Source organism: Aspergillus uvarum, assembly GCF_003184745.1.
Source record: "Aspergillus uvarum CBS 121591 unplaced genomic scaffold BO82scaffold_3, whole genome shotgun sequence".
Taxonomy (NCBI): domain Eukaryota; kingdom Fungi; phylum Ascomycota; class Eurotiomycetes; order Eurotiales; family Aspergillaceae; genus Aspergillus; species Aspergillus uvarum.
The window spans coordinates 413,394-438,545 of record NW_020291300.1 but is presented as its reverse complement, the minus strand read 5'-3'; the positions used below and the strand labels follow the sequence as shown (position 1 = coordinate 438,545).

At 53.3% G+C, this 25,152-nt stretch overlaps 9 protein-coding genes across 9 annotated transcripts; 2 read left to right on the top strand and 7 right to left on the bottom strand.

Moving 5' to 3' along the window:
- Nucleotides 1–296: 296 nt before the first annotated feature.
- Nucleotides 297–1,548, bottom strand: BO82DRAFT_273036 (putative DnaJ domain protein Psi; the record flags this gene model as incomplete). The annotated part of the gene is made up of 3 exons (XM_025631039.1): nucleotides 297–593; nucleotides 652–1,337; nucleotides 1,401–1,548. 3 exons carry the CDS (start codon nucleotides 1,546–1,548, stop codon nucleotides 297–299), a joined length of 1,131 nt encoding a protein of 376 aa, XP_025496716.1.
- An 876-nt stretch (nucleotides 1,549–2,424) lies between these two features.
- cp1 (putative carboxypeptidase S1) lies at nucleotides 2,425–4,599 on the bottom strand. The gene is made up of 2 exons (XM_025632058.1): nucleotides 4,333–4,599; nucleotides 2,425–4,273 (listed from the first exon to the last, which is right to left on the bottom strand). Exons 1-2 carry the CDS (start codon nucleotides 4,468–4,470, stop codon nucleotides 2,591–2,593), a joined length of 1,821 nt encoding a protein of 606 aa, XP_025496715.1. The 5' UTR covers nucleotides 4,471–4,599; the 3' UTR covers nucleotides 2,425–2,590.
- A 734-nt stretch (nucleotides 4,600–5,333) lies between these two features.
- BO82DRAFT_273033 (DUF500-domain-containing protein) lies at nucleotides 5,334–7,262 on the bottom strand (the record flags this gene model as incomplete). Its single annotated transcript, XM_025631038.1, has 2 exons — nucleotides 5,334–5,877; nucleotides 6,031–7,262. The coding sequence occupies 2 exons, from the start codon at nucleotides 7,260–7,262 to the stop codon at nucleotides 5,334–5,336; spliced, it is 1,776 nt and encodes a 591-aa protein (XP_025496714.1).
- A 124-nt stretch (nucleotides 7,263–7,386) lies between these two features.
- BO82DRAFT_88035 (uncharacterized protein) lies at nucleotides 7,387–8,231 on the top strand. Its single transcript, XM_025641623.1, has one exon. It carries the CDS (start codon nucleotides 7,512–7,514, stop codon nucleotides 7,953–7,955), a length of 444 nt encoding a protein of 147 aa, XP_025496713.1. The 5' UTR covers nucleotides 7,387–7,511; the 3' UTR covers nucleotides 7,956–8,231.
- Nucleotides 8,232–13,575: 5,344 nt separating this feature from the next.
- Nucleotides 13,576–15,194, bottom strand: BO82DRAFT_87985 (uncharacterized protein). The gene is made up of 3 exons (XM_025641622.1): nucleotides 14,811–15,194; nucleotides 14,569–14,725; nucleotides 13,576–14,514 (listed from the first exon to the last, which is right to left on the bottom strand). The coding sequence occupies exons 2-3, from the start codon at nucleotides 14,702–14,704 to the stop codon at nucleotides 13,829–13,831; spliced, it is 822 nt and encodes a 273-aa protein (XP_025496712.1). The 5' UTR covers nucleotides 14,705–14,725; nucleotides 14,811–15,194; the 3' UTR covers nucleotides 13,576–13,828.
- A 61-nt stretch (nucleotides 15,195–15,255) lies between these two features.
- tah18 (NAPDH-dependent diflavin reductase) lies at nucleotides 15,256–19,228 on the bottom strand. Its single transcript, XM_025637739.1, has 7 exons — nucleotides 18,950–19,228; nucleotides 18,669–18,844; nucleotides 18,499–18,597; nucleotides 16,948–18,390; nucleotides 16,424–16,469; nucleotides 15,545–16,205; nucleotides 15,256–15,478 (listed from the first exon to the last, which is right to left on the bottom strand). Exons 1-7 carry the CDS (start codon nucleotides 19,109–19,111, stop codon nucleotides 15,396–15,398), a joined length of 2,670 nt encoding a protein of 889 aa, XP_025496711.1. The 5' UTR covers nucleotides 19,112–19,228; the 3' UTR covers nucleotides 15,256–15,395.
- A 327-nt stretch (nucleotides 19,229–19,555) lies between these two features.
- BO82DRAFT_325686 (DNA-directed RNA polymerase III subunit C31) lies at nucleotides 19,556–20,816 on the bottom strand. The gene is made up of 3 exons (XM_025632886.1): nucleotides 20,551–20,816; nucleotides 20,181–20,427; nucleotides 19,556–20,018 (listed from the first exon to the last, which is right to left on the bottom strand). The coding sequence occupies exons 1-3, from the start codon at nucleotides 20,659–20,661 to the stop codon at nucleotides 19,630–19,632; spliced, it is 747 nt and encodes a 248-aa protein (XP_025496710.1). The 5' UTR covers nucleotides 20,662–20,816; the 3' UTR covers nucleotides 19,556–19,629.
- Nucleotides 20,817–20,987: 171 nt separating this feature from the next.
- On the bottom strand, nucleotides 20,988–23,087 carry BO82DRAFT_350210 (uncharacterized protein). The gene has a single exon (XM_025634086.1). The coding sequence runs from the start codon at nucleotides 23,055–23,057 to the stop codon at nucleotides 21,108–21,110; it is 1,950 nt and encodes a 649-aa protein (XP_025496709.1). The 5' UTR covers nucleotides 23,058–23,087; the 3' UTR covers nucleotides 20,988–21,107.
- Nucleotides 23,088–23,232: 145 nt separating this feature from the next.
- Nucleotides 23,233–24,822, top strand: BO82DRAFT_380148 (COP9 signalosome complex subunit 6). Its single transcript, XM_025637738.1, has 3 exons — nucleotides 23,233–23,540; nucleotides 23,615–24,145; nucleotides 24,211–24,822. The coding sequence occupies exons 1-3, from the start codon at nucleotides 23,270–23,272 to the stop codon at nucleotides 24,729–24,731; spliced, it is 1,323 nt and encodes a 440-aa protein (XP_025496708.1). The 5' UTR covers nucleotides 23,233–23,269; the 3' UTR covers nucleotides 24,732–24,822.
- Nucleotides 24,823–25,152: the final 330 nt, after the last annotated feature.

Sequence of the window (25,152 nt, the reverse complement as noted above, 5' to 3'; positions counted from 1 at the left end):
GCTTTCTCCACTGGGCTACAGACACAGTACGTCTGCCGCACGCCCGGTTATACAACTCACTCATGTCGATTACCCTACTACTCTACTACAGCCCAAATCAACTTAACTTAAGTATTACTTTTATTCGAAGTATATTCGAATCTAAACTACCCTCCGTCATCAATCATCATCGTTCCATCATCCTCAGCGATCCAGCCGCTCACGCCCAAACGCCAACTATGCTAATCCGATCCCTGGTAATTCGAAAGCATCAAAAGCAGTAACAATACTATGATGGGAATATTGCACGAAATAAATCAAGGAAGAATGTCCCGCAGCACCTCCTTCTGGGTCGCAGTCAAGCTAGCAGGGAATCGCACATTGACCCGAATGATCAGGTCACCCCGCTCGCTCGGTTTCTTCGAAACGGTCATACCCAGGCCCGGATATCGTTCCTCGTATCCCGGTTGCGTGGGTCCCGGCTTGGAAACCTTGATGGACTTGCCGTCGATCGTGCGGACAATGCGTTCCCAGCCGGTAAGGGCCTCTTTCAGACTGAGTTCGACCGTTGTGATGAGGTGGTCGCCTTGGCGTTTGAAGTTGGGGTGTTCTTTCTGCACAGAGCGTTAGTAAACCACAAGTAAAATGTTTAGGACAGGACAGGAAACCTACCTCAGTGACAATCAGATGCACATCCTGTTTTCCGCCCTCTTCCTGGTCTCCCACGCCACGGTACTTGAGCTTCGATCCCGTGCGTAAACCAGGTTTGATCTTCGCCTCCAGCGTGACATCCTGCACGGTGCGTTTGCCGGTCGCCGGATCAAACGTCTTGCTCTTAACTGTCACCTTCTTCGTCACGCCCTTCATAATCTCCTCCAACGTCAGCGGCAGCTCCTTCTCCATGACGGTGGGCTCCGGCGTCGGGGCACGCGCAGACGGCTTGAACCCGGTCGACCCGCGGTTGGTTCGGAACCCCCGGCCACCACCTAAGCCGCCACCGAGCATCGAAAAGAGGTCGTCTTCATCCATGCCGCCACCGCCGCCCATGCCACCCATGCCACCGCTGGCTTTGGCGAAGTTCCGGAAGATATCATCCGCATTGCTGAATCGAAATCCACTACTTCCACCGGGTCCAGTTGAGAAGTGGAACGTACGGGTGCCGCCTCCGCCTCCTCCGCCTCCAGGCATGCCACCGAACGAGAAACCGCTGGGCATCCCTCCGGCGAAGGGGTTGGCACCACCATCGGCATCGCCACTCGTCGGAGGCGGTCCGCCCCGCATGAGGTATTCCAGACCGAATTGATCGTAGACTTTACGTTTCTCGGGGTCCGAAAGAACTTCATATGCTTGGGAGACCTCTGTCAACAGTCTAGGTTAGCTGTGCACCAGACAAACCAGAACGAAACAAATGCAGAGCATACCTTTGAACTTCTCCGACGCGGCCGGGTTGTCCTTGTTTTTATCTGGGTGGTACTTCAAGGCAGCCTTGCGATAGGCCTTCTTGATTTCATCTTGTGAAGCATCTGGTTTGATTGATAGGGCGTCGTAAAGCTTTGTTTCCGCCACCATTGTGGAGAGAGAGAGTGTGTGTGTGTGTTGTTGGTGTTGGTGTTGTCGACAAACGAAAAGATTCAAATGCAGGTCAAGTGTGTAAACGACAGGTTTCGCAGGTGTTCTCAGGTACTGAAGAGCGCTAATTGGAGCAACTCGATGCCTCCAATATAAGCAATTGACGAGGAGGGAGGATCACACCACCGGTCGGGGTGTGCGTCAAGGGGAATGATGGAAGGTCGAAACCGGGCGGGGAAGGAAGTACGATCTCGAATGACGTAGAAGATTCACAGGATCCTGACTGCCCACTGACCACCACCGTCGAAGGTCCAGTAAGCGCGGAACTTTCGGGAGTAGTGAGATAAGGAAGATGCAGGGGGAAGAGGGAAAGAAGCGGGAAAGCGAGTGATCGGGATGGTGTTTTCGTGTTCAGGACAATAGACGAAAGCCAGGTGTGTCGTTGGGTAGGAGGGAGACAAAACGGTGGAAGTCTTATGCAGTAGTTGTTGGCGGGCTTGCCTTTCACCTCAGGTGAGCCCTTGCGGTGACGTGTGACGCTGTCTCCCCGCTGGCCGGGCCAAGAGAAGGTTCGAGAAGGTTCGATAACCCAGGCATGGACATGGGCACAGAGACCAGATACTCAGATTCGAGGCTAGGGATCGCAAAGCTGGGGGAAAGCCAACTGTCGATCGTATCGGAATGGTGGTTCTAGACAACTCTAGCTGTCAGGGAGGGAAAAATGGAGATCGAGGCGAGAAAGTGGAAAGTTGATCCATCTGGACTCCAGCCCAAGTATAGAAAGTGTCCCGTCGGCTGGCTGCCTGCCTATTCGGGCTAGTGTGGGGAACGGGCAGTGGTTATCCACTTTATATGTACATATAATTGAAGTTTTATGCCATCACTATACATGTTCCCATATATTCACATAGGCAACTAACCAACTTTATGACAGTCTTCCAAAAAGCCTACTATATACTGATTGCATTATTTCATGCTAACCAAACCCACCACTTATTAGATCCATTATCTGGTCCACGACACACAACACCAATCCCTCGAATCACTTCCTCCCCACCACCAGGTAGTCCTTGACCACCGCCGATCCATTAACCACGCTTCCAATTTGCTCTTCCGTACAGGTCTCCTGCAAGGCCAGCACGTAGCACATGGGCTCCGGGATCTCCGGCACCGCATTCTTGATATTCCACGTCGACTGCGGCCCCTGGCTCTGGTATCCCGGGTTCTTGACCGTCGAGATCTTCCCCGTCGCCAGATCCCGATTGAACAGCGCCCGGTGGAAGATCTCGTACGCCGTCTGGGGCTGATAGGCGGGGACCTCGTGTCCAGCCTGGTAGACCCGCGTGTACGAAAAGTTGCCAGACTGCCGCACCATGCCACCCACGTACGAGGAGTTCGTCCGCAGCTCCGCATAACCCGCCGACCGGAACCGCTCCGCCCCGGCGTACTCGACCAGCTTGCTGACCTCCTCCCCGCCGGTCCAGGGGCAGGCGAAGTCCCGGTCCCCGTAGACCAGGGCCACCTTGACGCCCGCGTCCAGCACGGAGCCGAGATCCTCGATCAGGCCGCGGCGGTCCGAGCGCGCGTAGTCGCCCGTCGACCGGAACGCCTCCCAGATGCTCTCCGCGGAGCGGGTGTAGTTGACCGGCACGCCCAGCGCGGCCTGCACCCAGTGCTGATTCAGGTACCCTATGAAATAGGGCTCGGGGAAGGGGTCCTGCGCCGAATGCGCAAAGTCGTAGTAGCCGCGGTCGGAGTATTTGTGGAAGACGCCCTTGACTTCATCGATGCAGTAGGCGTCCGCATCCTGGCAGACCCGATTGACGGTCTGGTTGTTGCCGTGCATCTCCGGGTCACCCTCGGCGCCTACCGCACGGCACTCGATGATTTGGTCCTTGCATCCGCCCGGTTTACTCCAGGCCTGCATGGCAGCCTCGTAGATGGTCTGGTTGAGGGCTTGTATGCCGTAGGTGTTATTGTAGGCGATCCCGGGAAAGCTCGGCGCTTGGACCAGCAGGTCGATGCAGCCATTGATGATGCCAAGCGTGTCGAGGTGGATTGGATGGCCGGACAGGGTGCTGTTGGCGATTTTGTCATTCTGATCCTGAAAGAACGCTGCAAACGCCGGGCCGTAGCGTCCTCCGTATGACTCAGTCCAGATGCTGACGCGGTCATCATGGGGCTTGTACTCGGGGAATTCCGAGAACCACGTCTGGGCAAACACCCACAAGGCGCGGGCAGCATTCACAGTCCCGTTGATCGTGGTCTGGTTGTTCATGCTGGGAAATGTGCCCACGTAAAAGGTATTATTCTGCTCGGGGATCCCAGCCTCCAGGCCAGAGACATCCCAGTCACCGGTGAGAGCATCAAAGGTACCATTTACGGCCACATCATAGCTAAACCCTGTGTGAACCGGCTGGTCAATGTAGAGCAGGTTGGCATAGTTGTTCCATGACCAAGGGTTAAGCTCCGTTGAATTGGAATCCTTGTTGACAACACACGGCCCATTCTCCTGCAGCAACCCAATGATGGACGACCCGCCAGGACCGCCGTTCATCCAAATTGAGAGGGGAGCGGTGGCAGGGTTGTTCCGCGATTCGAAGAACCAGAAGTAGGTGTTGATGGGGTATTTTTGGTCCACCCCGAGCTCAGTGAGGGTACCCGGAGGAAGGTGTACATAGCCGGAGTACGATTTGACCCCAGGCGTAGTCTCACAGATTCCAGGCTGGTAGATAACTTAGCATGTGGCTTGACGCTTCATTTGTGTTTCCATTGGGAGCATACATCTTTGTAGGAGATTTGGACACCTTCGTATTGCTTTGAATCGATGACCGTGACACCTTCAGGCTTAGGAGGGAAGAACTGGCCGGCCGCAGTACAGGCGAGGGCGGAGCCCACCACCACAGCACGAAGAAAAGGCATTGGGGGGTCAGCTGGAGAGTTTCGGGGGCAGAAGACGGTCGGATTGACCAGCAGGCGGCTTCTTATAAGGATCCATGGGAATGGTGCAATTTTTTAGCTCCAAATGGATAGACTGAGGGTTGATTAGTAGGTCCCTTTAGCTGCAGTGCTTAACCAAATCAAGAGAGAGATAAGACCAGTTTTAGTGTTGCCTGCAATCCTGCCAGCAATCCTGCCAGTGAAGGGCGGTCGGATCTCCCCGCCGTCAGCCGCTGACTGTTGATTGCCGCCTGCTGCAGGTTTCTTTTACTATAAGCTATGTTGGTGTTAAAATATGGTTCCAGCTACCCCGTCAAACAATGGGTCTCAGGTCAGGTCAAAGTAAAAATCATACCGTGATATAGATAGGCTATCCACAGGCTTTGTATATGACAAGAAGCAACAATTGAGAAGAGTGAACTGATGGGATATAATAAAATGACAGGCAGCAAAAAAGAGAAATCAAGAGAGATGATGGAAGAAGAATATCCGAATCAGCACAAGCGCCAAGTCCCAGCGCTGGTTATCCTTCCCAGAGCAATCAATGGCTTCCAGCCCCAAATCCTGATTCCATTCAAGCGAAAAAAAGAAGCCAAGACGCCCAGGTATCCCATGGCCAGTCCATCAACACCAAACACGCTGCAAAATTGACATCGAAGGGCATAAATAAAGTCACAGACATAGAAAGATCGCGAGGACCGATATTAGGTGCCTTGCAGGTCAATCGGTGTCATATATGAGAGGACCACCGTCCCAAGCATGTGCCTGAAGGAAATATATATATACAGACGAAAGCAAAGTCTTTTGAAGTGAAACGCTGATGAAAGCAATATGGTGACGCATCTTCATGCAAGGTGAGGGGATGTCGCTGCTGTGCCCTTGACATCTGCATCGGAAGCAAGTGTCTTTGCAAGTTCAGCCTTGTCGTCAGCTGCAATGACCGCCAAGTCAGACTTGGCATCAATCTCCTTGATGCTAGCTTCTGTTTCCGAAGCGGCATCCGAGTCGTGGATGCTGGACACGGAGTGGAAATCCTCCCGATCAGGTGATGTCTTGTTATACGACTCCGCTGCGGCATTGGACGAGGAGTCACTGAGCGAGTCGTCAGAAAGGGAGTGCAGGGGTAGTTCGGTAAGCCCAATCATTCCAGAGCGTCCAGGGCTCGACGCCACGGACCGGCGACGACTGTGAGAGCGGGAGAACGAGGTCGGCGAAGTGGGGGTTGAGTTTGAGATAGAACCAGGAGTACGCGAGGGGTTTCTTGGTGGAAGCGCAGGTGGGACGCGCTTGGGAATGGTTACCAACCGGGCACGCGTGAAGGTGGGTGAGTAACGTCGAAGTTCAGAAGGCATTGTTGAGTCTTCAATGGAAACGGGGGAATGGGCGGTGCTTTCTCGCTTGGAGACAGTTGCACTGCTGACTTCGTGCACCTCGAGATCGTCATCGTCCACCAAGTCGTCTTCTTCTTCGGCGGCGGCAACCGGGGCGTCCGTGGGAATATGATATTCGCCATGTTCGGGAATAACAGCACCTAAACGGGACTCCTCGTGGTCTCGAAAACTCCGGGAAGAGGCGCGACTGACAGAAGGTGGCGCTGTAGCCGGACCATCATCTGTCTGGGTCCCTCGATCTATGCTGGCGTAGCTCTGCACACTCGCGCGCCAGCTGCTGCGGGGTGAGCTATCGAGACTGCGGCGGAAAGTGGCATACACAGGACTGCTTGGGGCGGGTTTGAATTCGAAGGCCTCCTGCGACGGTCTGCTTCGCGAACCAGCCTCACGAATGAAAAGACCCTCCGCTTCTAACGCCTTTACACCAAACGGGTCGGGATCCTCTGGATCAGGTACACCAAAGGAGCCGATCGCAGGGCCGACTTCGACATCGCCGGGGGCCTCCCCTGGAGGTGGCAAGAGGGTTTCATCCACATTAGTATCTCCTTGGGCAGCCTTGATTGTTTGCATCAGTGTTTGAATCGATGCAGGAGGGGTTTTGGCCTTGCCAGCCAGGATATCCGTCACAGATATGCGCTCGCCGTAGAACCGTTCATTTTCATCGGTTCGCTCGATGATGATCGTTCCGTCGACCTGGACCCCTGCGTATAACCCCCGACTTTTCATGTAGGTCCAGATCGGGGCTTGTCGCTTGTGGACTTCTGATTCCAAAACACCACCCATGCCAACCGGACCGGCAGAGGCGCTTACTTCTCCTCCGAGGGTACAGCGAACTTTCTTGAATGCTTCTAGCGCTTCGTATGTATTGATGACGACCACACAGTCATATATATCCACCCCGGCTAGGAACCCAATGCCCGCCGTATGCAGCATGATGCCCGACGGAGGACTCCACTCGCCTGTTTCAGGTATCCGTGCCAGAAGAACACCGCTTCCGCCTGAGCCGCTTAGCCAGAGACCCGTGCGCATGGTGGTGAAGATGGCGAGGCCTTTGGCCTGCTGGATGACTCTCGAAGGGATTTTCTTGAGGACTCGTTGTTTGCCTTTGGGACGGTCGATCTTGCCGGTCGTCGGGTTGACCGCGCTGTCGGTACTCTGGCGATCCGCATCCTCCTCGCTGTAAAAACCATCCTTGCAGAAGCTTCGTAAGATGCGCGCTGCCTTGTCGCTCTCTTTGTCAATGGCCATGGGCCAGAAGGCCTCTGCGCCGACTCGATTGGAGAGTCGATTGACGGGATCCCCCAGTTTGTCGAGGGTGTGCCATGCCTTGTCGAATCCTTTCTTGGACGTCCCTTTCGTCCGCTCCCAAAAGGTGGAAGGCATTGTGGCGACTCAACGGCGACTGCCACTTGGATCGCCGGACGCGCAGCAACTGATAGTAGAGCAGGACTTAGTCCTGGGTGAGAGGAGTGGGTGACCAGGAAGGGGTGCGAAGTAGGAGCGCACGTCTATAACCACAAGCGCAACGATAGATGGACGAACACGGCGGGCGCAATAAACATGTGTTGCCGTTTAATTTCCCCAATGTAACTCGAGAATGTATACAGCGCAGTTGGAAACGGATAGTTATCGATGGTCGCTGACACAACCGAGGAATGCGGGTCTGAGGAATGCCAGCAACTATCTAGAGGCGGCGCAAAGGAAATTAGCTGGCTGAAGAAGAATGGAGCTGGCGAGCAGGCAAGCAAGCAAGCAAGCAATAAGGCGGAGAAGCTTTTGGAAGGAGGAGGGGAAGGGGGAGCACAGTTTATGGTCACGGTCATAGTCATGGTCATGGTCATGGTCATCATCGGGATTAAAACTCATCAGAGACGACTGACGGAAATGTCCGTGAGATCCGCCCAGATCCAGACCGAGAGAGCCGGTGATCCAGTGGCAAGGGCTGGTAGCATACGAGAGTCTCTAAGAGGAGAACCACGGAACGAACGGGGAGGCACTGCTTACCAGGGCAAAACGGGCCGGGCAACGTTGGGTAGTAAGCAATTGAATGCGATAGGATTGGATTGGATTTGTTAGACCTGTTGGGGTAACGTAAGGCTACCCAGGTGACAAGAGACAAAAGACAAGAGAGTTGATGCAGAGTCAAAAACAAAAATGAAAGGAAGGGAGTAAGTATATCCTGCACAGGGAATGAGGGGGGAAAGAGGGGAGAGTAGGATTTGGAGGCAAAGATATATAGTAAGTAAACTCAGTCGGCAGGTGATGATCGACTGTGTCGAACCCGTCCGGTTCGGTCAGATGAGCTAGGCTAGAGATGTACGATCAGCCAGCTGGATGCAGTTGCTGGGGGGTTGACGAAAGGAGGGAAAGAAAATATCCAGCAAGAAAAAGAACACAGTCACGTTAATAACAGAAAAACAATAGTCCTAACAAGCAATGCAGTTTACAGAGTAGGAAGTGGAGGGAGAAGGGAGGAAGTAAGAAGTAGAAGAGCTAAAACCGATTGGTATAGATGCAGCTGCAGCTGGCAGAGAGAAGAGAATCAAAAATACAGAGTCGTGAGTGCCGGTAACTACAGAGTACTGAATACGGAATACTGAGTAACTAAGGGCCAAAGGGCCAGGCACCACTACCAGTTCAGCAGTCCAGCACGGCTGGGTCGGAAGGGCATGGTTGGAAACATGAAAGTGGCGCCGTGGCTGGTTCCGGATATGCAGAAAGCTAGCTGCTCACCAAGGGGAAGGGAAATCGAGGCAGATGACGAAGCATCTGGAGTGGGAGGAGTGAGTTGTTGAAAGACAGAACGAAAGAAAGGTAGAAAGAAAGTTGAAGAAGATGAGGGGAGCGAAAAGAGGAAAGACATCATGACTGCATCACTCATGCATGACCGGCCGATAAGCCCCAGCCAGCCCCAGTTGCTCGGCATTATCGCGGCCAGCACAGACATCTTCAATTTGATTTCATTTCCGACGCATTCCTTTTTCTCATTCTTTTCTCATTGTGAAAAAGGTGTTATTATCATTGTTGTTGTTGTTTTCACTGAGGAAGCCCACCATCCAGACCCATAGAATAATACAATGTTCTTGTCTGGAGTAAACCCAACTCTCGCCGGAACTACACGTATGCCCTAGAACCGGAGGTCCAGACAGTCAGAAATTGCATGCTGATCAGATCGCATCGTCATCGACTACGTACCGTAATCTAGTCTACCCGAGGGGAGAGAAAAAAAAAGAGGGTCCCTGAACCTGATCCTCTTTTCTTTCCTTCTGGGCCTCTTCCTTCCTCCCCTTCGGCTATAGTTATTCCAGCTGGATTAGTAGTTACTCATGGAATTCTCAGAGTCGTCCTGAAATTCGGATAATGTCTTTTTCTTGACCCAAACACCAGATTTTTTTTTTTTTTGGCCACCAGGCTTCCTTTGTGCGGAGTACAGAGTACAGTACCGTCCTCTCAATATTCTCCATCCCTGCATTCGGATGCGATGTCGATGTATCCAACCCGCGCGCGCTGCGAACGGGCATCTGACAGATCCAATCGCGGTAACTTTTTTCAGGAAGAGAGTGAAGCCAACCCCAGCCTTCAGCCTCTAGACCTTTAATTCTCCCCTAATTCAGCTCTCCCTCGCCCTCTCCCCCCCCCCCCCTTCCGCCAACGCAAAAAAAAAAAAAAAAAAAAAAAAAAAAAAAAAAAAAAAATCTTCCTCGAGTCGCCTAGGTGAATTACCTTCAAAGGGACCCAGAGAGGGTTATTTGTTTTGCTTCTTCGACCTGGTCTCTATACTTCCTACCTCCCCTCCCCCTTGTAGTCGATTTAGTGTTAATTGCGAGGATCTAGCTTAGGTGAAGATATACTATATGCATCTCTCTATTCATCCACCCCAACCCACTCATCCATCTACCACCCACTCTTTACCCAACCCTCGCATTTTTCCTTCTTTATCCTCCCTCCTCCCTTCTTGCTCTCTGGTTTCCATGACAGGTCCAATCCCCCCATTCCTGATCCGGTGACAGTGGTCCACCGTCCGTAAACACAACCTCCGTCGATAATTTCTAGTTCTGCTCCTCACCCGGGGACTTTTTCTCTCCAATTGCTGCATCTCTTTTTTTTTTTTTTTTTTGTTTTTTTTTTTCCGTCCGGTTTGCTCGGGGGATGTTGACCTCCTACAAACTCCCAAATCCAGTTTTTTCTCTCAAAGACAGGTTCTACTTAAACATCAACCAAAAAAAAACCTGACGAGCGTTGACATGATGACAGTGGCGGCGGCACATCATCTTCATCTTCAACAACAACAAAAGAACCACCCCAGCGACAAAAGGTCTAGCCCAGATCCTCACCCTCACAATTTTTTTCTTGTTTCGTGTCCTTCATCCATTTCGAGACTCTATCTCGATCTGCAATGCCTTTCCTGCCCTCCACTCTTCTCCCCCCCCCCCCAAACAAAGACCGAACGAAAAGTAGATAGATAAGCTCCCTCCCTCCGAGTTGGGAACAAGAACCTGAAAGAAAACTCGACATATCAGATTTCCGTAGCCAAATCTTCGATTCCAGCCTTCATCACTCATTGCCCCGTGATGGTTCAGAAAGGGCATGATGTTCCCACAAACACCCACCCACACATGCCATTGAAATTGACTTTTTGTCCCCATCAATCCGTCTTTGCCACTAGAACGAGGGGAAAACGGAACGGATAGGAATTGAGAAAAGAATCGTACACATCACATCTGTCTATTAGGAGTTCCGGTGGAGGTGAGGGTTGAGGAGCACGAGGAATTGCAGTTTGCGGTTATTGCGGCTTGCAATGATGGTACAGTACGAAGTACTACGTAATCGGAGGTGTGTGTGTGTATGTGTGCTGTGTGTGCAGAAGAGGATCGATCTTGCAGCTATTCGCAAGTCTCAAACTACCGGGGCTGAATCTGCTTCCACTCGACGGGTAGGGATACATTGAAGCCAGGCACATACGGGATGAACCCTAAACTACTGTATCTGGGTGAGATTCCCTCCGGGGATCAAGGTTCTTTCCCAGACATTCCGCAGTGCTGAGTGGACAAGCATCCCCCCGGCGGAGGGGTCTAATTGGCTCTATCAACATGGAAAGGAAAGCTAGGAAACATTCCAGACGAAACCGAGAAATGGAACAATGAGGAGTGGACAGCCTAAACAGAAACCGTCGAGGTTTCCATACCTTAGTTACCAAAGCCCATCACGGGGAATCTGAATCTGACAGGCCCCGGGCCCAAGGGCCCCCCAGTCGCCACCCTGTCCTGTCATGCGAACCGAAGCTTCTGCTTCTCTTCTGGGCTGGGCTGCGATGCAGATTCGATCCGACGGTGATGGATCTAGCCCTAATCTAGCAGCTGGCGCATGACAGCTGGAGAACTACTGGTCTTGTACGGAGTACTTGTCAGGAACCATTCTGTGGCTCAGGATCAAACCTTGCACACGAGAACTAGTGGGTTTAGCTTTATTCAATAGTAGGTCAATCTAAATCCTTCATGCAGGATTTAGGATACGTGATAGCATCAACAGAAATGAAGGTGGGAAGTTGCTGTGTGGTGTCGTCGACTGCTGTCAGGGGCGCATTCTCATCGTCAAATTAACCAAAACCAGTATGTGCAGACCAAAAAGCTCTTCCTCAGGGCAACAAGACTAAGACAGGTAGAGTAGCTGTCATGAGGGTGGTTTACGGATACTTCTGCTGCAACTCCGCTACAGCTACAGCTACAACTACAGCTGCATCTTCACCCTAACAGACAGCCGACAGCACTCGGCACATCCGAAACTCTACGACCCGGGCACTGAAGACCCCCCAACCTTGTGCAGCGTAGGCCATACATACAGTAGACGTCTTCTGTTCTCTCCTTTCCTGAGACGCATCTGTCGCGAGGAAGCCTCGGGGCAGAAGTTCATCGCCAGTCTCTCTCCCCGAGAATGGGCTGGCATGTTGAGTTGCTTGGCTGTAGATGTAGATAGTCCAAGCGCGAGTTCCTATGCTGAATACAGCAATAGGAGCCGGTTTTTCTAAAAAGCCTTATTTAGCCCGTGTAGCTTCTTCTTGGGGGGGGAAGGAGGGGGGTTCTGAGCCTGAGTCAGCATCGACTAGGCTCAAGGCTCATCTGTCCATCTGCCACCTTTATCAATTAAACTTAGCCATGGATACTTTTAAGCTCCGCAGGAGGAACAAACAACTGACAAACTGCACTTGGGTTCCTACAGACGAGCCCTGAGGCCCATTAGCCGTTCACCAGCATCAAGAACTCTGAACAATGGCTGTCCTCCCGGATCGGCTGTTGGCCTCGCAATGTCCTCATTTCATCAAGGAGCTGTGAAATAGAATGGATAAAGCATTCATGTATAGAGACTCTGAAGAAGCGAAAATGGAAGTTAATCAGTGCCACATCAACCGTAACACAACGCGTGCCACTGTTTATTTCATCTCTTTGTGTAAGTATCGACCTGCCCATAGACAAATGCGAAGTACATGGAAGTTGAAATCAACCCTCATCCACATATACCTCATCAACCGCAATAAACCATTTGCTACACCAGAGAAGAAAACAAAAGGATACTACCCAAAAAATAGAAATCCAAAAAGCTCACACTGCAGGAGCAGCCACCGTATGAGTTGATAGGCTACTCCTCTGTGCAGTGCTACGAAAACCCCCTCTTATCCCGGAGGTTTTCATCCCAGTTCTTTTCTCCCGGCGGGTGGAGGGGAGGATATTCCTGCGTCAGGCGTTATCTCCTTCTCCCCCGCCGGAAGTCGAACGCGGGACTGATGGCATTTGACCTTGGCTACGCTCGGCGAGTTCCCCACTACGCCATCGGCCCTGCTGATTACCGAAGAAGTACCTTGCCTAAAATATAGCCCAACGATGACCAGCTGCTTTGGGGGGAGTATTCGCGAGATAACGCCGAGCTAACACTATCAACCCCATCAGCTACATACCGTACTTTTCATATAGATCTACACATCACCACCACCACCACCACCAACTTCCATCCCATCAACCCCTTCCAACCGTACTAGGTCTTCGAAAAAAAAATAACCATAGCCTCATCCAGCACGCTCTTCCTATTCCCCTGATTGCATGCACCGACCCACTCCTTCCAGAAAACCCCTCCCAACACCAACCGCGATACATCACATTCCCCACGCGCCAAACCCAACCTGCACCGACATATCTATCCATCCAACAATCTATACAACCCGCCCAAACAACCGATCGATCAATTAATCAACTCAACCCACCACACTCAGCGATCCATCCATTCCACGCACCAAGTAAATCTACCATGTACCGATCCCGAACCCGATCTACGCTATCCACACCGGTCAACATGAAAAAAAAAACCGGGAAATACTCTGTACAAGACAAGGTTCTAGAAAACGAGGGATCAAAAACCTTCCTGCACCGGCACGCTTTTCAGCTGCGCTTCTAGAATGCGGCTGCGCCGCACTAGAACTGGAAATGCAGGGGACTGATATACTTGAGACATTGGATTGTGGAGTACACTCCGTACCGGTAAATGGTGCGTTCGAGCTGATTTGTTTTTTTTTTTTTTTTGTTGTGGTCGGTCTATGAATAGACATGGTGTGGGGGTTATTCTTGGGTATTGGTCCTGAGCAAGAATTTCGGGAGAGTTGCTACTTACCACTGCCTGAGAGAATTAGGCTGAAAGTTGTAGGCAGGTTTGATTACCACAAAGATTTTGATATGAGGAGAAGTATTGGAGAATGTCTTCGGAGAGAGGCAGGGTGCTAAATCATGGCAGCCGAACAGAGGTGTGGTGGCTAGTCACCGAAGAACTACATTTACATAACATGAAAGGCATGGGAAAAAAGGGTTATAGAGCAATATGTTGATTTTGATAGTCATTCATTTGGTGGAAAGGAACAACTCAAATAAACCTCACCGCAAGAAAGGGTCAGACCGTATGCTCATCAGTCATTGTCGCCAATTCTTGCAAGCAACCGCCCACCCCTTCTCAAACCCGTAATCTTCCCCAGTCTCTTCGACGAACTTCTTCCGCAGAGCCTGCACCCGATGCCCATCCCAGGGCCCGAGGATCCGACCGCGCCAGCCACCGTGAGTCCGAAACCCGGGCTCCTGGGACTCAGCGACCCGGGCTTGCGCCGCCCGCTCCACCATCCACGTCCAGAACACGTCCAGCGGGCGCGAATACCGGCGGCGGAGCTTAGGGAAGTACGCGACATCTGCCGCGCAGTAGTTCAGGAAGTCGTCGTCCAGCGGCCGGCGACGCAGGATGTGGTCGTCGCCGTCGCGGCCGATGTAGAAGTAGCCGGAGCGGCCGCGTTCTTTCTCGGCCCGCCAGCGGCGCGCCTCGGGCTCGGTCAGCCCGGCGTCGTTCTTGATGCACGTCGCGAGGTTGATCACCCGACCGTTGCCGCGCAGCCACCCACCCGAGGCGGCGTGCTGCACCAGCTGGAGGTCGTCGACGCCCTGGAGGAGGATCTGGAACTGGTTGAACAGCGCGTCCGAGCCATCCCACACCTCGAAGAAGACCTTGGGGGTTTCGGGTGACTCGAGAATGGTCTGGAGGCTAGTGGTGTCGTAGAAACGGGAACTCGCGGTCGTCGAGAAGGCCCGGGCGCCGAGGGTCTGGAGATCCACTGCATAGATGTCGTTAGTGTATTCCAGGTAGATTAGCATCAGGCTCAGGGTACCTCCGCGGGAGAGATTGACACCTTTCAGATCGATGTAGAGTGGCTCGAAGCGATGTGCGTTGATCACATCGACAAGGCTACTAACCCTATCTTCAGTGTCGATGAGGTGAATGGTGGTCATATCCACGTCGGCCATTGTTGTTAACCGGCGATTTCACTGATTTTCGTAGTAGTCAGCAATTCTCGAACAATGAATTCTGCTTCTGCGTGGAAACGTATCCTGTCTGAGATGATGGACTTACCGGTCGAAGATGGGAGAGTCACGATTTGCACGTTCCCGTGGTCTTTATATTCGCATGGTGGAAGCGTGGAAGGGATATCCTTCGGGACATTTTAGGGAGATTCCCATAGAGCATCTTGTTCGATCATTGTCTGTCAATGCACTCGAACCATTCTTTGTTTTCTTTTCGAAATGGAGCATTTTCTTCGGGCTACAGGGATACACCAGTCCCTCCACTGCCGCCCACGCAGTAACCGTGCGAGGACTACCACATGCCCTGTGACGTAGAACGATGGCGAGTCAGGCAATCTTTACGAAGCGATACATAACTGTTGCCGGATAGAAGACGAAGACGGAGAGGTATGCATGCCACCGATGGATCTGCAAATAAGTAGTCCAAGGAGGATGTAATAGATAGGGCTAGAATGAGGAAAGCTTCGAGTGAAGGAAGAGCAACGAAGAAAAATGTATGCAAAAAATGATATATATCCCCTCGGGGAATAAAAGAGTAAAAATACCGAACCAAGTCTAGGTAGGTAGGTAGTCAGTCATAAACATACAAAACACAAACATACGCAAATGCTCCGCTCCTTGCCACCACAAACCCTTACAGAGCACCCAGCTCCTTCAACTTGCCGATCAATCCGTCCACATCCTCAACCTTACCACCACCCTGGCGAGCAGGAGGTTCTAGAAAGAAAGGATTAGCTCCGGTTCTCATCTCTTGACCGATAAAAACACGCCAGCGAAACTCACCAGTGACCTTAATCGTCTTCAACCGCTTCTTATCCTCGATACCGAAATCGGCCAACGTCTTCTTCTCGAGTGGCTTCTTCTTCGCCTTCATGATGTTCGGCAGCGTGGCGTACCGGGGCTCGTTCAACCGCAAGTCCGTCGTGATGATCATGGGCAGTTGCGCGCGCAGGGTCTCGACGCCGCCGTCGACCTCGTGTGTGACCTCGACCGTACCGCTCTCGTCCTTGATCTCGACCTTGCTGGCCTGGGTCGCCTGCGGCCAGCCCAGCAGGCCCGCCAGCATCTGGCCGGTCTGGCCCTGGTCGCCGTCGATCGCCTGCTTGCCCAGCAGCACCAGGTTGATGTTCTCCTGCTTCACCACCGCCTGCAGCATCTTGGCCACGGTCAGGGGCTCCGGCCCGCCGTCCGGGCTGTCACCCACGTCGACGTGGAAGGCCCGGTCCGCGCCCATCGCCATCGCCGTGCGCAGCGTGTCCGCGCACTTGGGCCCGCCCGCCGACAGCGCCAGGATCTGGTCCACCTTGATCGGGCTCTGCTTCTTGGTGTGCCGCTCGCGCAGACGCACGGCCTCCTCAACCGAGAGCTCGTCGAATGGGTTGAGCGAGTGCTTGACGCCGGCCGTTTCAACGCCAGTGTTGGCTTTATTCACGCGGGGTTTGACCTGTTGAGTAGGGAATGGTCTGTTAGTTTATCTTTTTCATATCGGTAATGGCTGCCAAGTCGTATGAATATGAACATGCTGAGCTTGATTTCGAACTTGAGACTCCAGTATCGGTGGGTGCAGTGCAATGGGTATGGGGGCATCGTGGCGCGGAGATTCGACTCGGGAACTTCGACTTCTCACCGAAGCCGGAGCACGGCAGGGAAGTAAAAACTCACCGCATAGTCGATAACCCGCTTGACGGGGACAAGAATCCGGAGGTTGCTGGCCATTGTGATTGTTATGTGAGAGGTGTTGGACCAAGCGAGAACAATTCCGATGGGCACGTGAAGGTAAAATGTAAAGAGCGCGAGGCAGGAGAGGGGAAAGAGAGAGGGGGAGGAAGAGAGTCGAAAGGGAAATAGCGTTGTAGCTTAAACCGATCCGACGGAGCAGTCACAGACTCCCAATCCATCCGCGGCAGAAAGCAGGTGACTCTAGGCGGAGAAGCCCCCGAGGCGGGCCGAGCTCATCATCTCTCCCGCCTGTGTCATTCCCGCCTCCAACCGAGGTAAGTCTGGGTAGATGTCTAGCTACTACTTGGAGAGTCAGTCCCCTTGACAGCTGATAAAAGACAAATGACCTCATCGTGCTTGAATTATGTTCTAAAATGGTTTCTCATGTCTCGTTTTCCCCAAAAAAAAAGGGTTATGCAGTAGGTCTCACTGACTGACTCACTGATCACCACGTTTCTTGTTTATACCGGCCTGTCTTCTCCATCCCCAGCAGATACTGCTCGGCGCCCTGTTCATTGAACCGATCCGTCTCCACCTCCGGTCCGTGCTGAAATGCCTCAGTGAGGGCCTGCCGCACGGCTTTGGGCATATTCCCAGATGATCCGCAGATGTACACCGAGCCACGCATGTCATGCAAGAGTTTAAAGAGGAGGCTGACATTCTCGCGGATCACATCCTGAACGTAGACCTTCTGCTTCTGATCTCGCGAGAACGCAGTCAGGACCTTTAAACGGACCAGCTCCCCCAGCTCCTCCCACTCTTGTTCGAAGAAGAAATCCGCCTCTCTGTTGCGACCTCCATACACGAGCAGAGTTGGCCCGATCGGAGGCTCAACTCCCAGGTTTTCTTCCTTGTACGCCTTGACGATCGCGGCCTTCTCCCAGATCATCGATCGCAGGGGCGCGATTCCAGTCCCAGGGCCAATCAAGACCGTCGGGCCTACTAGTTGGTTGACAGATGAGTTCAGGCCGCCACGCTGCAACTGCACTTGAAGCGTACTTCCGGGTTGAAGCACCGCTAGATACCGGGTGCAGACCCCCTGTCGAATGCGCTTGATGACTGTTTGATACTTGACGATAGCGATCAGCAGCTCGAATTTGGTGCCTCCCTCCGCTGTATGCTTGAGTGCACCCCCGCTGGCAATACTGAACTGTCTCGCTCTCATGATCGGAAACACCGATACAGCATGCTGCCACGGGATCTTCACCGAGTCGAACTCGTGCAGCACCTCCAGGATGCTGCGTCGCGGTCGAGTAGTGTAATCCCACAGTTCATCCAGGAACTCGGGGTTGGTGAACTCCAGAAGACGCTCCTTGTGCATCTCGTAGTCCGTGTAATGAGCCACTGTAGCGAAGAACGCTCGGCGAGGGATGGCCTGAATGTCGAGGTAATCGGTAAGGAGAGCGCGTAAGGTCAGTTTGGGATATGAGTCGAGACCCTGGATAGGTGGAGAAGGCATGTCATCGTCGTCTGCCGAGAGTAAAGTCGGCCCAGGGACGAGTGTCACCGGCCGGTCGACATCTGCCTCCCAGCCCATCATCGTGATTAGATTGTCTACGTCGACGGCGAAGTTCTTCGGTGTGATGGATAGCATATCCCCAGGGACGTAGGACACCGCCTCAGAGACAGTCAGGGATAAATGGCGCACATCCTGCCAGTGATTCGCCGCGGTCGCCCGCCTGTTTTCTGTCAGTGTCGCCGTCAGCGTATCCGGCAGCGGCCGAAGATCATGACCGAGTCGATCCAGCTCAGAAGATCCATTGGTATTTTCTATGGTTTGCTCCGATGTCGAGAATCCCTCCGCCTCATCTCGTAGTTGCAAGACCCATTTCGGAGGCAGCTGGACGTTGTCCGGTATCGGCACCAGCCCTGGCGGAAGCGGATATGTGTCGAGGAGATGCTCACGGAGCCTGGTGAACCACGGGATAAATGTCCCCTCAAGACTATCACAACCAGCACATCAGCATCTTCGCGTCTCCCGGGCGGATTGTCAACGAGCAAGGAAAAAAAAATCTCACCCCTCGGGATGTTGCTGATCCGCCTCTCCGCAGGGATGTACCTCCTCCGCGCCCAATTGAAGCAATCGTTTATGCAGCTTGCGAGCAGCCCAATTAAACCTATCCCAGCATCAATCAGCTTCTTGGTTACTCCAAGAACCCCCATCAAAACAATTTCCCATTGCACTCACTTCGGATAGGAACTATCCCCCAACCCAAAAGCCGCAAAACTGATTCCGCTCAGAAACGTCGCGGGGAGCTTCTTCAACAACAACGATCGCCAAAACGATCGCGCATTCGCCGGGAAATCACCCTGCCCGGTGGTGGAAACCACAAAGAGCACCAGCGTGTATGAGTTGAGTGTTTCCTACAGACAACATTATCAAATTAGCGTGGGGGATTTCGTGCGTGCGTGCGCACACACACTCTCTCTCTGCCATCTAACATCGCGCGATTTGGGGACCGCACGTACCGGCTTGTACTGATTCAGTTCCGCAACATGGGTCTTGAAATGGAGCCGCTCGGTTAATGCGCCCAGCTCCTCGGCGACTTCTTGGGAATTGCCAGTTTCGGAGCCATAGAGGACGAGCGCAGAGCGTCTCTGTTGGGTGGGTAGTGGATTGCTGGCGTTCATTGCTTCTGGTGCATGCACGTGGGGGAAAAGCAACGGCTGCTCGCGCAATACCTGTAGTTAAGGTGATATCGATAGCGGGACCGGAGCGAGTCACTTTTCGCTTTTGCGGTACAATCCCTCAACTTTCACTCGCTATCTTTTTTTCTTTGGGGAAACCCCCTCCTCCGGAACGAAGGCCTTTTGCGCCGACAAAAGCGGGATGACGTCATCCCGACGATCGGGCTCTCGTTGGGAGGGGAATTTGGAGTCTTTTTCGCTGGTATGGATTGCTGGGTCTTCAAGTTGAGTTGATAGGGGTCTTCTACCTAATGATCTGACTATGCATAACATCAACCTTTGAAGAAATTCATTGTGAAAAGAAAACCACTATTACAACTGCTGGCGAACAGCTTTGTCTCAAAAAAGAACAAGGGCAATTTACACATGTGTCAAACCATAAAGACCGATAAATCGCTCAGATTGATAAGATCGAAGGAGATAATGAATATAAGGGTATCTTAAAAATAAGCGCCCGCTTTTTAATACGTATCCTCATCACCACCACCGCCGCCACCATCTCCCAGCCCATCGTCGCCGTACTCATCGTCTCCGCCATCGAAGTACTGCTCCGCGTTGTAATCGCCACCCATATCGTCGTCGTCATCCTCGAAGTCATCATCCATGATCTCCTCCTCCTCCTCCTCATCGGGGTCCAGGATCTCCCGTTCACCATCCTCGTTCTCCGCCTCGCCCTCCTCTCCAGCCTTCCCCTTCTTGCCCGCCTCGTCGTCCTCCTCATCCTCATCGTCCTCAAAGCCGCGCCGGATTCCGGGCCGATCGATCCGCAGCACGTATCCGTCCATCGCAGCATCGGGCTTGAAGCTCGGCTGGATGGTCTGCCACAATTCCTTGGGGAAGAATTTCATCACTGCAGCAAGAAGACCCCCCCCAGAATTAGCAATCCGTAGAAGTAGAAGCCATAACCACCTTCTTGCCCCCAACCCCAACAAGGAAAATAAGCAAACAAGCAACTCCCCAACCCCCCACCTCAGGCACCGGGAAACCACAAAAACGGGCACACAATACTCACCATACTCCCGCCCCACCAACTTAGGCAACGTCCGCATCTTCTTCTGATACTTGCCCGAGTACGAGGGCATCCCATGGAACGGGTCAAAGTGCGCCCGCGCGGCACTTTCCTTCTTGGCCGACGAGGTCGCCGAGTCCAGCACGGAATAGTACGGGCCATCGTGGAATCGTTCTCGCAACGACCGGTACTGATCCACCTGGATCTGCTCGTGAGGGGTTAACGGTCTGGCGCGGGGGACATGGTATTTCTGGAAGTCGAAAGAGTTGTTAGTACAAATGTTGGGATCGGACCCGACGCAAGATGCCCAAAATGTCCTCATTTCGAACAGACGGCGCAAGTTTCCTCCCAATGACAGACAGACACAACATACCGGAAAGAGAGGTGTAGGCGCGGTGTCGTTTTCTCCGCCTCCTTCGCCAGTTTCCCAACTGAATTCTGCTCCGGGGAGCTTGCGGCCCTTCTTGGCTCCGAAGCGAGACATGGTAGAAAGAAAATGAGGTGTATGTTGAGCGGAGAAATAGTGCAAGTTTGTCCTGAGCCTCTTCGTCTCGTCACAGCGGCAGTAATGCTGTACCAAGGTCGAAGGGCGACGGCGGGGAAGAGTTACAACAAGATGACTTGAGAGGGGGGGTGCTGCGGCGCGGCTGGAGAAAAAAAGTACAAGGGCTCACTAACTTCTGGGCTTCCGGGCGGAGCTTGGAGTCACCGCCTTCGGAGATACGCTGGAGTAGGAAATAAGGGCTTGTCGCGCGGGAGCCCTGACATTTTACTTCCAGGTTAACCAATCATATCTCAAAAGTTTATGTACTGAGATTTCCTGCATGTCGCATATGATCTACTTGTCTCAGGCTTGTACGATTAAGACGCTAAACATGACTAAGTATGCTCCGAAGAACCACTGAAACGAAGAAGCAGCAGAGATTCCCATTACAGCCCGACAGTTGCAACTTGGTTGCCATGTTGAGTGGTTGGCCCCCATGGGCCCTCGTTGACGCGTTGACGAAGTGTACGCATGATATCGTCGAACCCAGCCATCTGCCCCCCGCTCTCTTTCAAACCGTCATACAAAGCGACCAGTACTTCATGCTTTGCTGTTGCTACTTTCCACACCGCGTTTTGTGGATCGGCGGCACCGCCTCCAACAAACTCGGCGTACGAGCGCGGAGGTTTAAAAAGGTAGGGCAGGAGGACGGTCAGTGCCGGCGGCGTCAGAGCTGCCCAGGCACCACTTGACGGAAGGACGCCCTGTGCCGCTGGGGAAAGAGTTTCCAGGCTTTGTTCAGTGGGGAGCTGATACCTGGTATGGCCAGGAGCAGAGGTCGGCACCTCAGCCGGCAACACCTGCCAGTTGGCGGTAATGATCGCTTTCATAAGTGACATAGCGGCCAAGGAGACATCCTTCATGGCGAGGATGTCGGCGGTCGCGACAACATCTGTCCAGAACTCAGTGTGCTGATTCGTGTATTGGAAGTAGAGGACCCGGGCAGCCGCTGCTTCTTGGTGCCAGTCGGTTGGGGTCTGTCCGGCCGTGTTCAGCTCCATCGAGTCAGCCAGATCGGGTTTGACCGGGCCATGGAAGACCTTGGCGAGCACGTCGAGTGCCTCCTTGTTCGGGGGACTACTGGGAACAGATAGCACCGCGTTCAGGCCTTGCTTGCTGGCTTCCACAAGCAAGACTCGAGGCAAGCAGGAAAGCACGTTCAATTGTCCGCTGGGGACTGGCCCATGCGCCCATTGAGCGGACGAGATTGCCACAGATGCAGCGACGCGAGATACAATGCGGTCCAGCAGATGCCGGGGATTCTGCAAAAGGTGGTTGGGATACAGTTCAGCGTACTGTGCAACGTAGGACATAATGGGACCGCAAAGATAGGCCAGGTCAATAGAGTCCAGTTTGGACTCATCGAGGTAGAATTCCAACAAAGTAGTGTGTATATCGTTCAAGATGAGGAAGTCAAGCGCTGGCGAGGAGAAGGTGGACGCGGATTGTACGGTCATTCGGGCCATGAGACCCGGGGCGTCGATAGCCAGCAGGTCGTGGAAGAAGTTAATTAGAGTCATGTGCATCAGCACATCGCCCCGGTCAACCATTCTGCAGGCGGCAAAGTGAAGAAGACTGTCGCTCTGGTACTTGCCTTCCACATCTGCGACCTGAGAACTCGTGATGATGTCCCAGCGCAGTTGCCCTGCCTTCACGAGGAAGCCCATCAACCTCCCTTGAGCCACTGTCTTATCTCGCTTCGAGATACCTCCAGGCCCATTCTCCTCGAGACTGCACACAGAGAATAACAGCCCATAGACATCTTTATCCGTGAAGATTCTTCTCCAAAACAGACCTTGACCAGCAGTTGTTCCATCAGACTCATGTTCGCCAAGCTCAAGCGGACTAGCGAGGTCAATCTCCAACAGGGTCCAAATGGTGTCTAACGCCGCCTGGGCAACAGCGGTAGAGGAAGTCGACAGCCACAGCTCTACCAGGGATGCGACGAGCTCAGAATCCCCAGCGACAATGGCAGCATCACTCGGGACTCTACCCGCTTTGCTCAACAATGACAGGGCCAAGAGGTTGACCGGTGGGGAGGGCGCTTTGAATCCCGCAATGAAATTTATGGGAGGGTCAACAGCGCGCAGATCACTGAATGAGAGATACCCGGCGGCTTTGATTGCGAGAGTCGTGAGAGGGGTAGGGTCTTCCTGAAGGACCGGCAAGAGCTCCGAGACCTGTATCAATAGGGTGGCGGGGACATTGCGGTCCGTGTTCTCCGTCAGTTCCAACTTCAGCTTATCTATGATGTTAGTATCCAGCTTGGTGGAAGGATCACGCTGGATCTGTTGCAGATGAAGTCTGGCTTCCTCAAAGGTCGTAGGCACAGCCATGCTGTTTCTAGTGTGGCTCGTTCTGCTGCGTTGCTGGAGGATGAATGCACCTGGATTCATGCCCGCTAAATGCGGGGAGGAGGGAAAGCTGGGTTGCAAACAAGACAAACTAGGGACAGCTCCGCTCGTACCTCCGGATATGATGAGAGAGCATCGCCAACTCCATCGCAATCACCAACACCCATCATCACAGTTTCCAAGGCCGTGACACAATGTCTGAACAATCCGACTCACTTGCATCTCCCAAAGCATCTGACTCCGGCCTTCATATCCAACTTCATCCTCTAATCCTACTCACGATCTCCGATCACATCACCCGCCACGCAGCCCGATGCCAGCAGGGGCCCATAGTCGGAGCGCTGCTGGGTCAGCAGATCGGCCGTGAAGTCACCCTAGAGCATGCTTTCGAGTGTCTGGTAACGGAAGGGCCGAACGGGGAGGCTCAACTTCCGGATAGCTGGTTTGCAGAGCGAGTCCAGCAATGTAAGTCGTACACCTCTCATCTGCCCCTCAGGCTATCCTTCCCCGATGAACTGACATCTCCTCAAACCTCTCAGTCAAAGACGTACACAAAGCGCCAGCGCTCGACCTAGTCGGATGGTGGTCCACCAGCCCACCCACGGGCCCCAATGCATCCCACCTACCCATCCACCGCCTGATCCTCGAGAAGCACAATGAATCCGCGGTGTTTCTCGCCTTCCACCCCGGCGAGGTGGCCGGAGCATCCTCCAAAGGCGGCAAACTGCCTCTCACCATCTACGAGAGCGTCTACGAAGGGGGCGAGAATGCCAACACCAACACCAACACCATGCAAGTCGACAGCGAGGAACAGCCGCCACCAACATTGAGCATCAAGTTCCGCGAACTCCCATACTCCGTCGAGACCGGCGAAGCCGAGATGATCGGCATCGACACCGTCGCACGAACCGCCCGCAACGCAGCCATCTACCCCTCGACCACCAGCACAGACCCATCGCAAATAAACAAAGCCAAACAATCAAGCAAAGAACCGCAGCAGGAGCAGCAACAACAACAACAACAACAAACAACCGAACCATCAGACCTCCTCTCGCCCGAAGAAGAAGAGCGTACGTCCTCCCCCCAGAACCCTCAAAATCAAGCCCCTTAGGAAGTACTAACGAAAAATCAACAGTAATCGCCAGCCTCAACACGCGCCTCAACGCCATCCGAACCCTCGAATCCCGAATCTCACTCATCAAATCCTACGTCTCCAGCATCTCTTCCCCCACCAGCACCACCCCACAACCCACAACAACCCTCTCCCACCCCACTCTCCGCAACATCAACGCCTGCCTCTCCCACCTCGCCCTCCTCACACCCCCCGCCAATAGCGCCCTGAACCGCGAAATTCTCGCCCAGGCCAACGACGTACACCTCGTCGCCCTCCTCGGCCAGCTCAGCCACAGCATCAGCCACATGCGCGAACTGGGCAAACGCACCGCCATCCTGAATAACGCCCGCCGGACCATGGCCGCGGCCGCGCGGAAACCCGGCCCGTCCGGTTTGGGCGGAGGTGGCGGGAGCGGCGGTGGAGTGGACCTGCAGATGCGGATGGCGGGGTTGCAGGGGCGGTATGGTGGTGCTGGTGCTGGTGGTGCTGGGGAGGAGATGCTTTACTCCGGGAGATTGGGGGCCGGCGGGGATGGATTCTAGAGTGAATTTCGGAACGGATGGAATGATTTGGGGGTTCTTTGCCCCGGGAAGAGCCTTTAAGGAATCACCCCTTATTGTCCATACTTTAGCTACGTAATGAGATTATGGATGGAATGATTTTTTTTGTTGTGTGTAGATTAAGATGAAGATGAAACGCTCGGGATGGGAGAATATATCCTAACACTCATCCTTACGGGTTGAAGACACATCCAATAATTCTACTGTACATGCAAAGATCCTCCATCTCTATACGAGAACGAGAACACAAGCGAAGAGGTGATCCACTCCCTAACCAGACAACACAGGTCTTAAAGAAAATCACATCAATCAGTTCGCGATACAATCAATATTTTATGCCATGATCTCGTACAATGCGAAACAAGATAACGCAGATAAAGCGCCAGCGGCCAGAGGGCCCAGC

Bases quoted from the DNA above. Each gene is read 5' to 3' on its own strand.
- cp1 (XM_025632058.1), bottom strand. From the start codon at position 4,470: ATGCCTTTTCTTCGTGCTGTGGTGGTGGGCTCCGCCCTCGCCTGTACT. The intron at 4,274-4,332 runs GTATGCTCCCAA...GTTATCTACCAG, and splicing joins TCCAAATCTCCTACAAAGAT to CCTGGAATCTGTGAGACTAC.
- BO82DRAFT_88035 (XM_025641623.1), top strand. From the start codon at position 7,512: ATGGTCGCTGACACAACCGAGGAATGCGGGTCTGAGGAATGCCAGCAA.
- BO82DRAFT_87985 (XM_025641622.1), bottom strand. From the start codon at position 14,704: ATGGCCGACGTGGATATGACCACCATTCACCTCATCGACACTGAAGAT. The intron at 14,515-14,568 runs GTACCCTGAGCC...ACATCTATGCAG, and splicing joins TGTCAATCTCTCCCGCGGAG to TGGATCTCCAGACCCTCGGC.
- tah18 (XM_025637739.1), bottom strand. From the start codon at position 19,111: ATGAACGCCAGCAATCCACTACCCACCCAACAGAGACGCTCTGCGCTC. The intron at 16,470-16,947 runs GTATAAACAAGA...CACAATGGCCAG, and splicing joins GGGATGGAGAAGACAGGCCG to CAACCTCCGGATTCTTGTCC. The intron at 15,479-15,544 runs GTGAGTTTCGCT...CTTTCTTTCTAG, and splicing joins GAAGACGATTAAGGTCACTG to AACCTCCTGCTCGCCAGGGT.
- BO82DRAFT_325686 (XM_025632886.1), bottom strand. From the start codon at position 20,661: ATGTCTCGCTTCGGAGCCAAGAAGGGCCGCAAGCTCCCCGGAGCAGAA. The intron at 20,428-20,550 runs GTATGTTGTGTC...TTCGACTTCCAG, and splicing joins CGCCTACACCTCTCTTTCCG to AAATACCATGTCCCCCGCGC. The intron at 20,019-20,180 runs GTGAGTATTGTG...TTCTTGCTGCAG, and splicing joins GTTGGTGGGGCGGGAGTATG to TGATGAAATTCTTCCCCAAG.
- BO82DRAFT_350210 (XM_025634086.1), bottom strand. From the start codon at position 23,057: ATGGCTGTGCCTACGACCTTTGAGGAAGCCAGACTTCATCTGCAACAG.
- BO82DRAFT_380148 (XM_025637738.1), top strand. From the start codon at position 23,270: ATGTCTGAACAATCCGACTCACTTGCATCTCCCAAAGCATCTGACTCC. The intron at 23,541-23,614 runs GTAAGTCGTACA...CAAACCTCTCAG, and splicing joins TGCAGAGCGAGTCCAGCAAT to TCAAAGACGTACACAAAGCG. The intron at 24,146-24,210 runs GTACGTCCTCCC...AAAAATCAACAG, and splicing joins CTCGCCCGAAGAAGAAGAGC to TAATCGCCAGCCTCAACACG.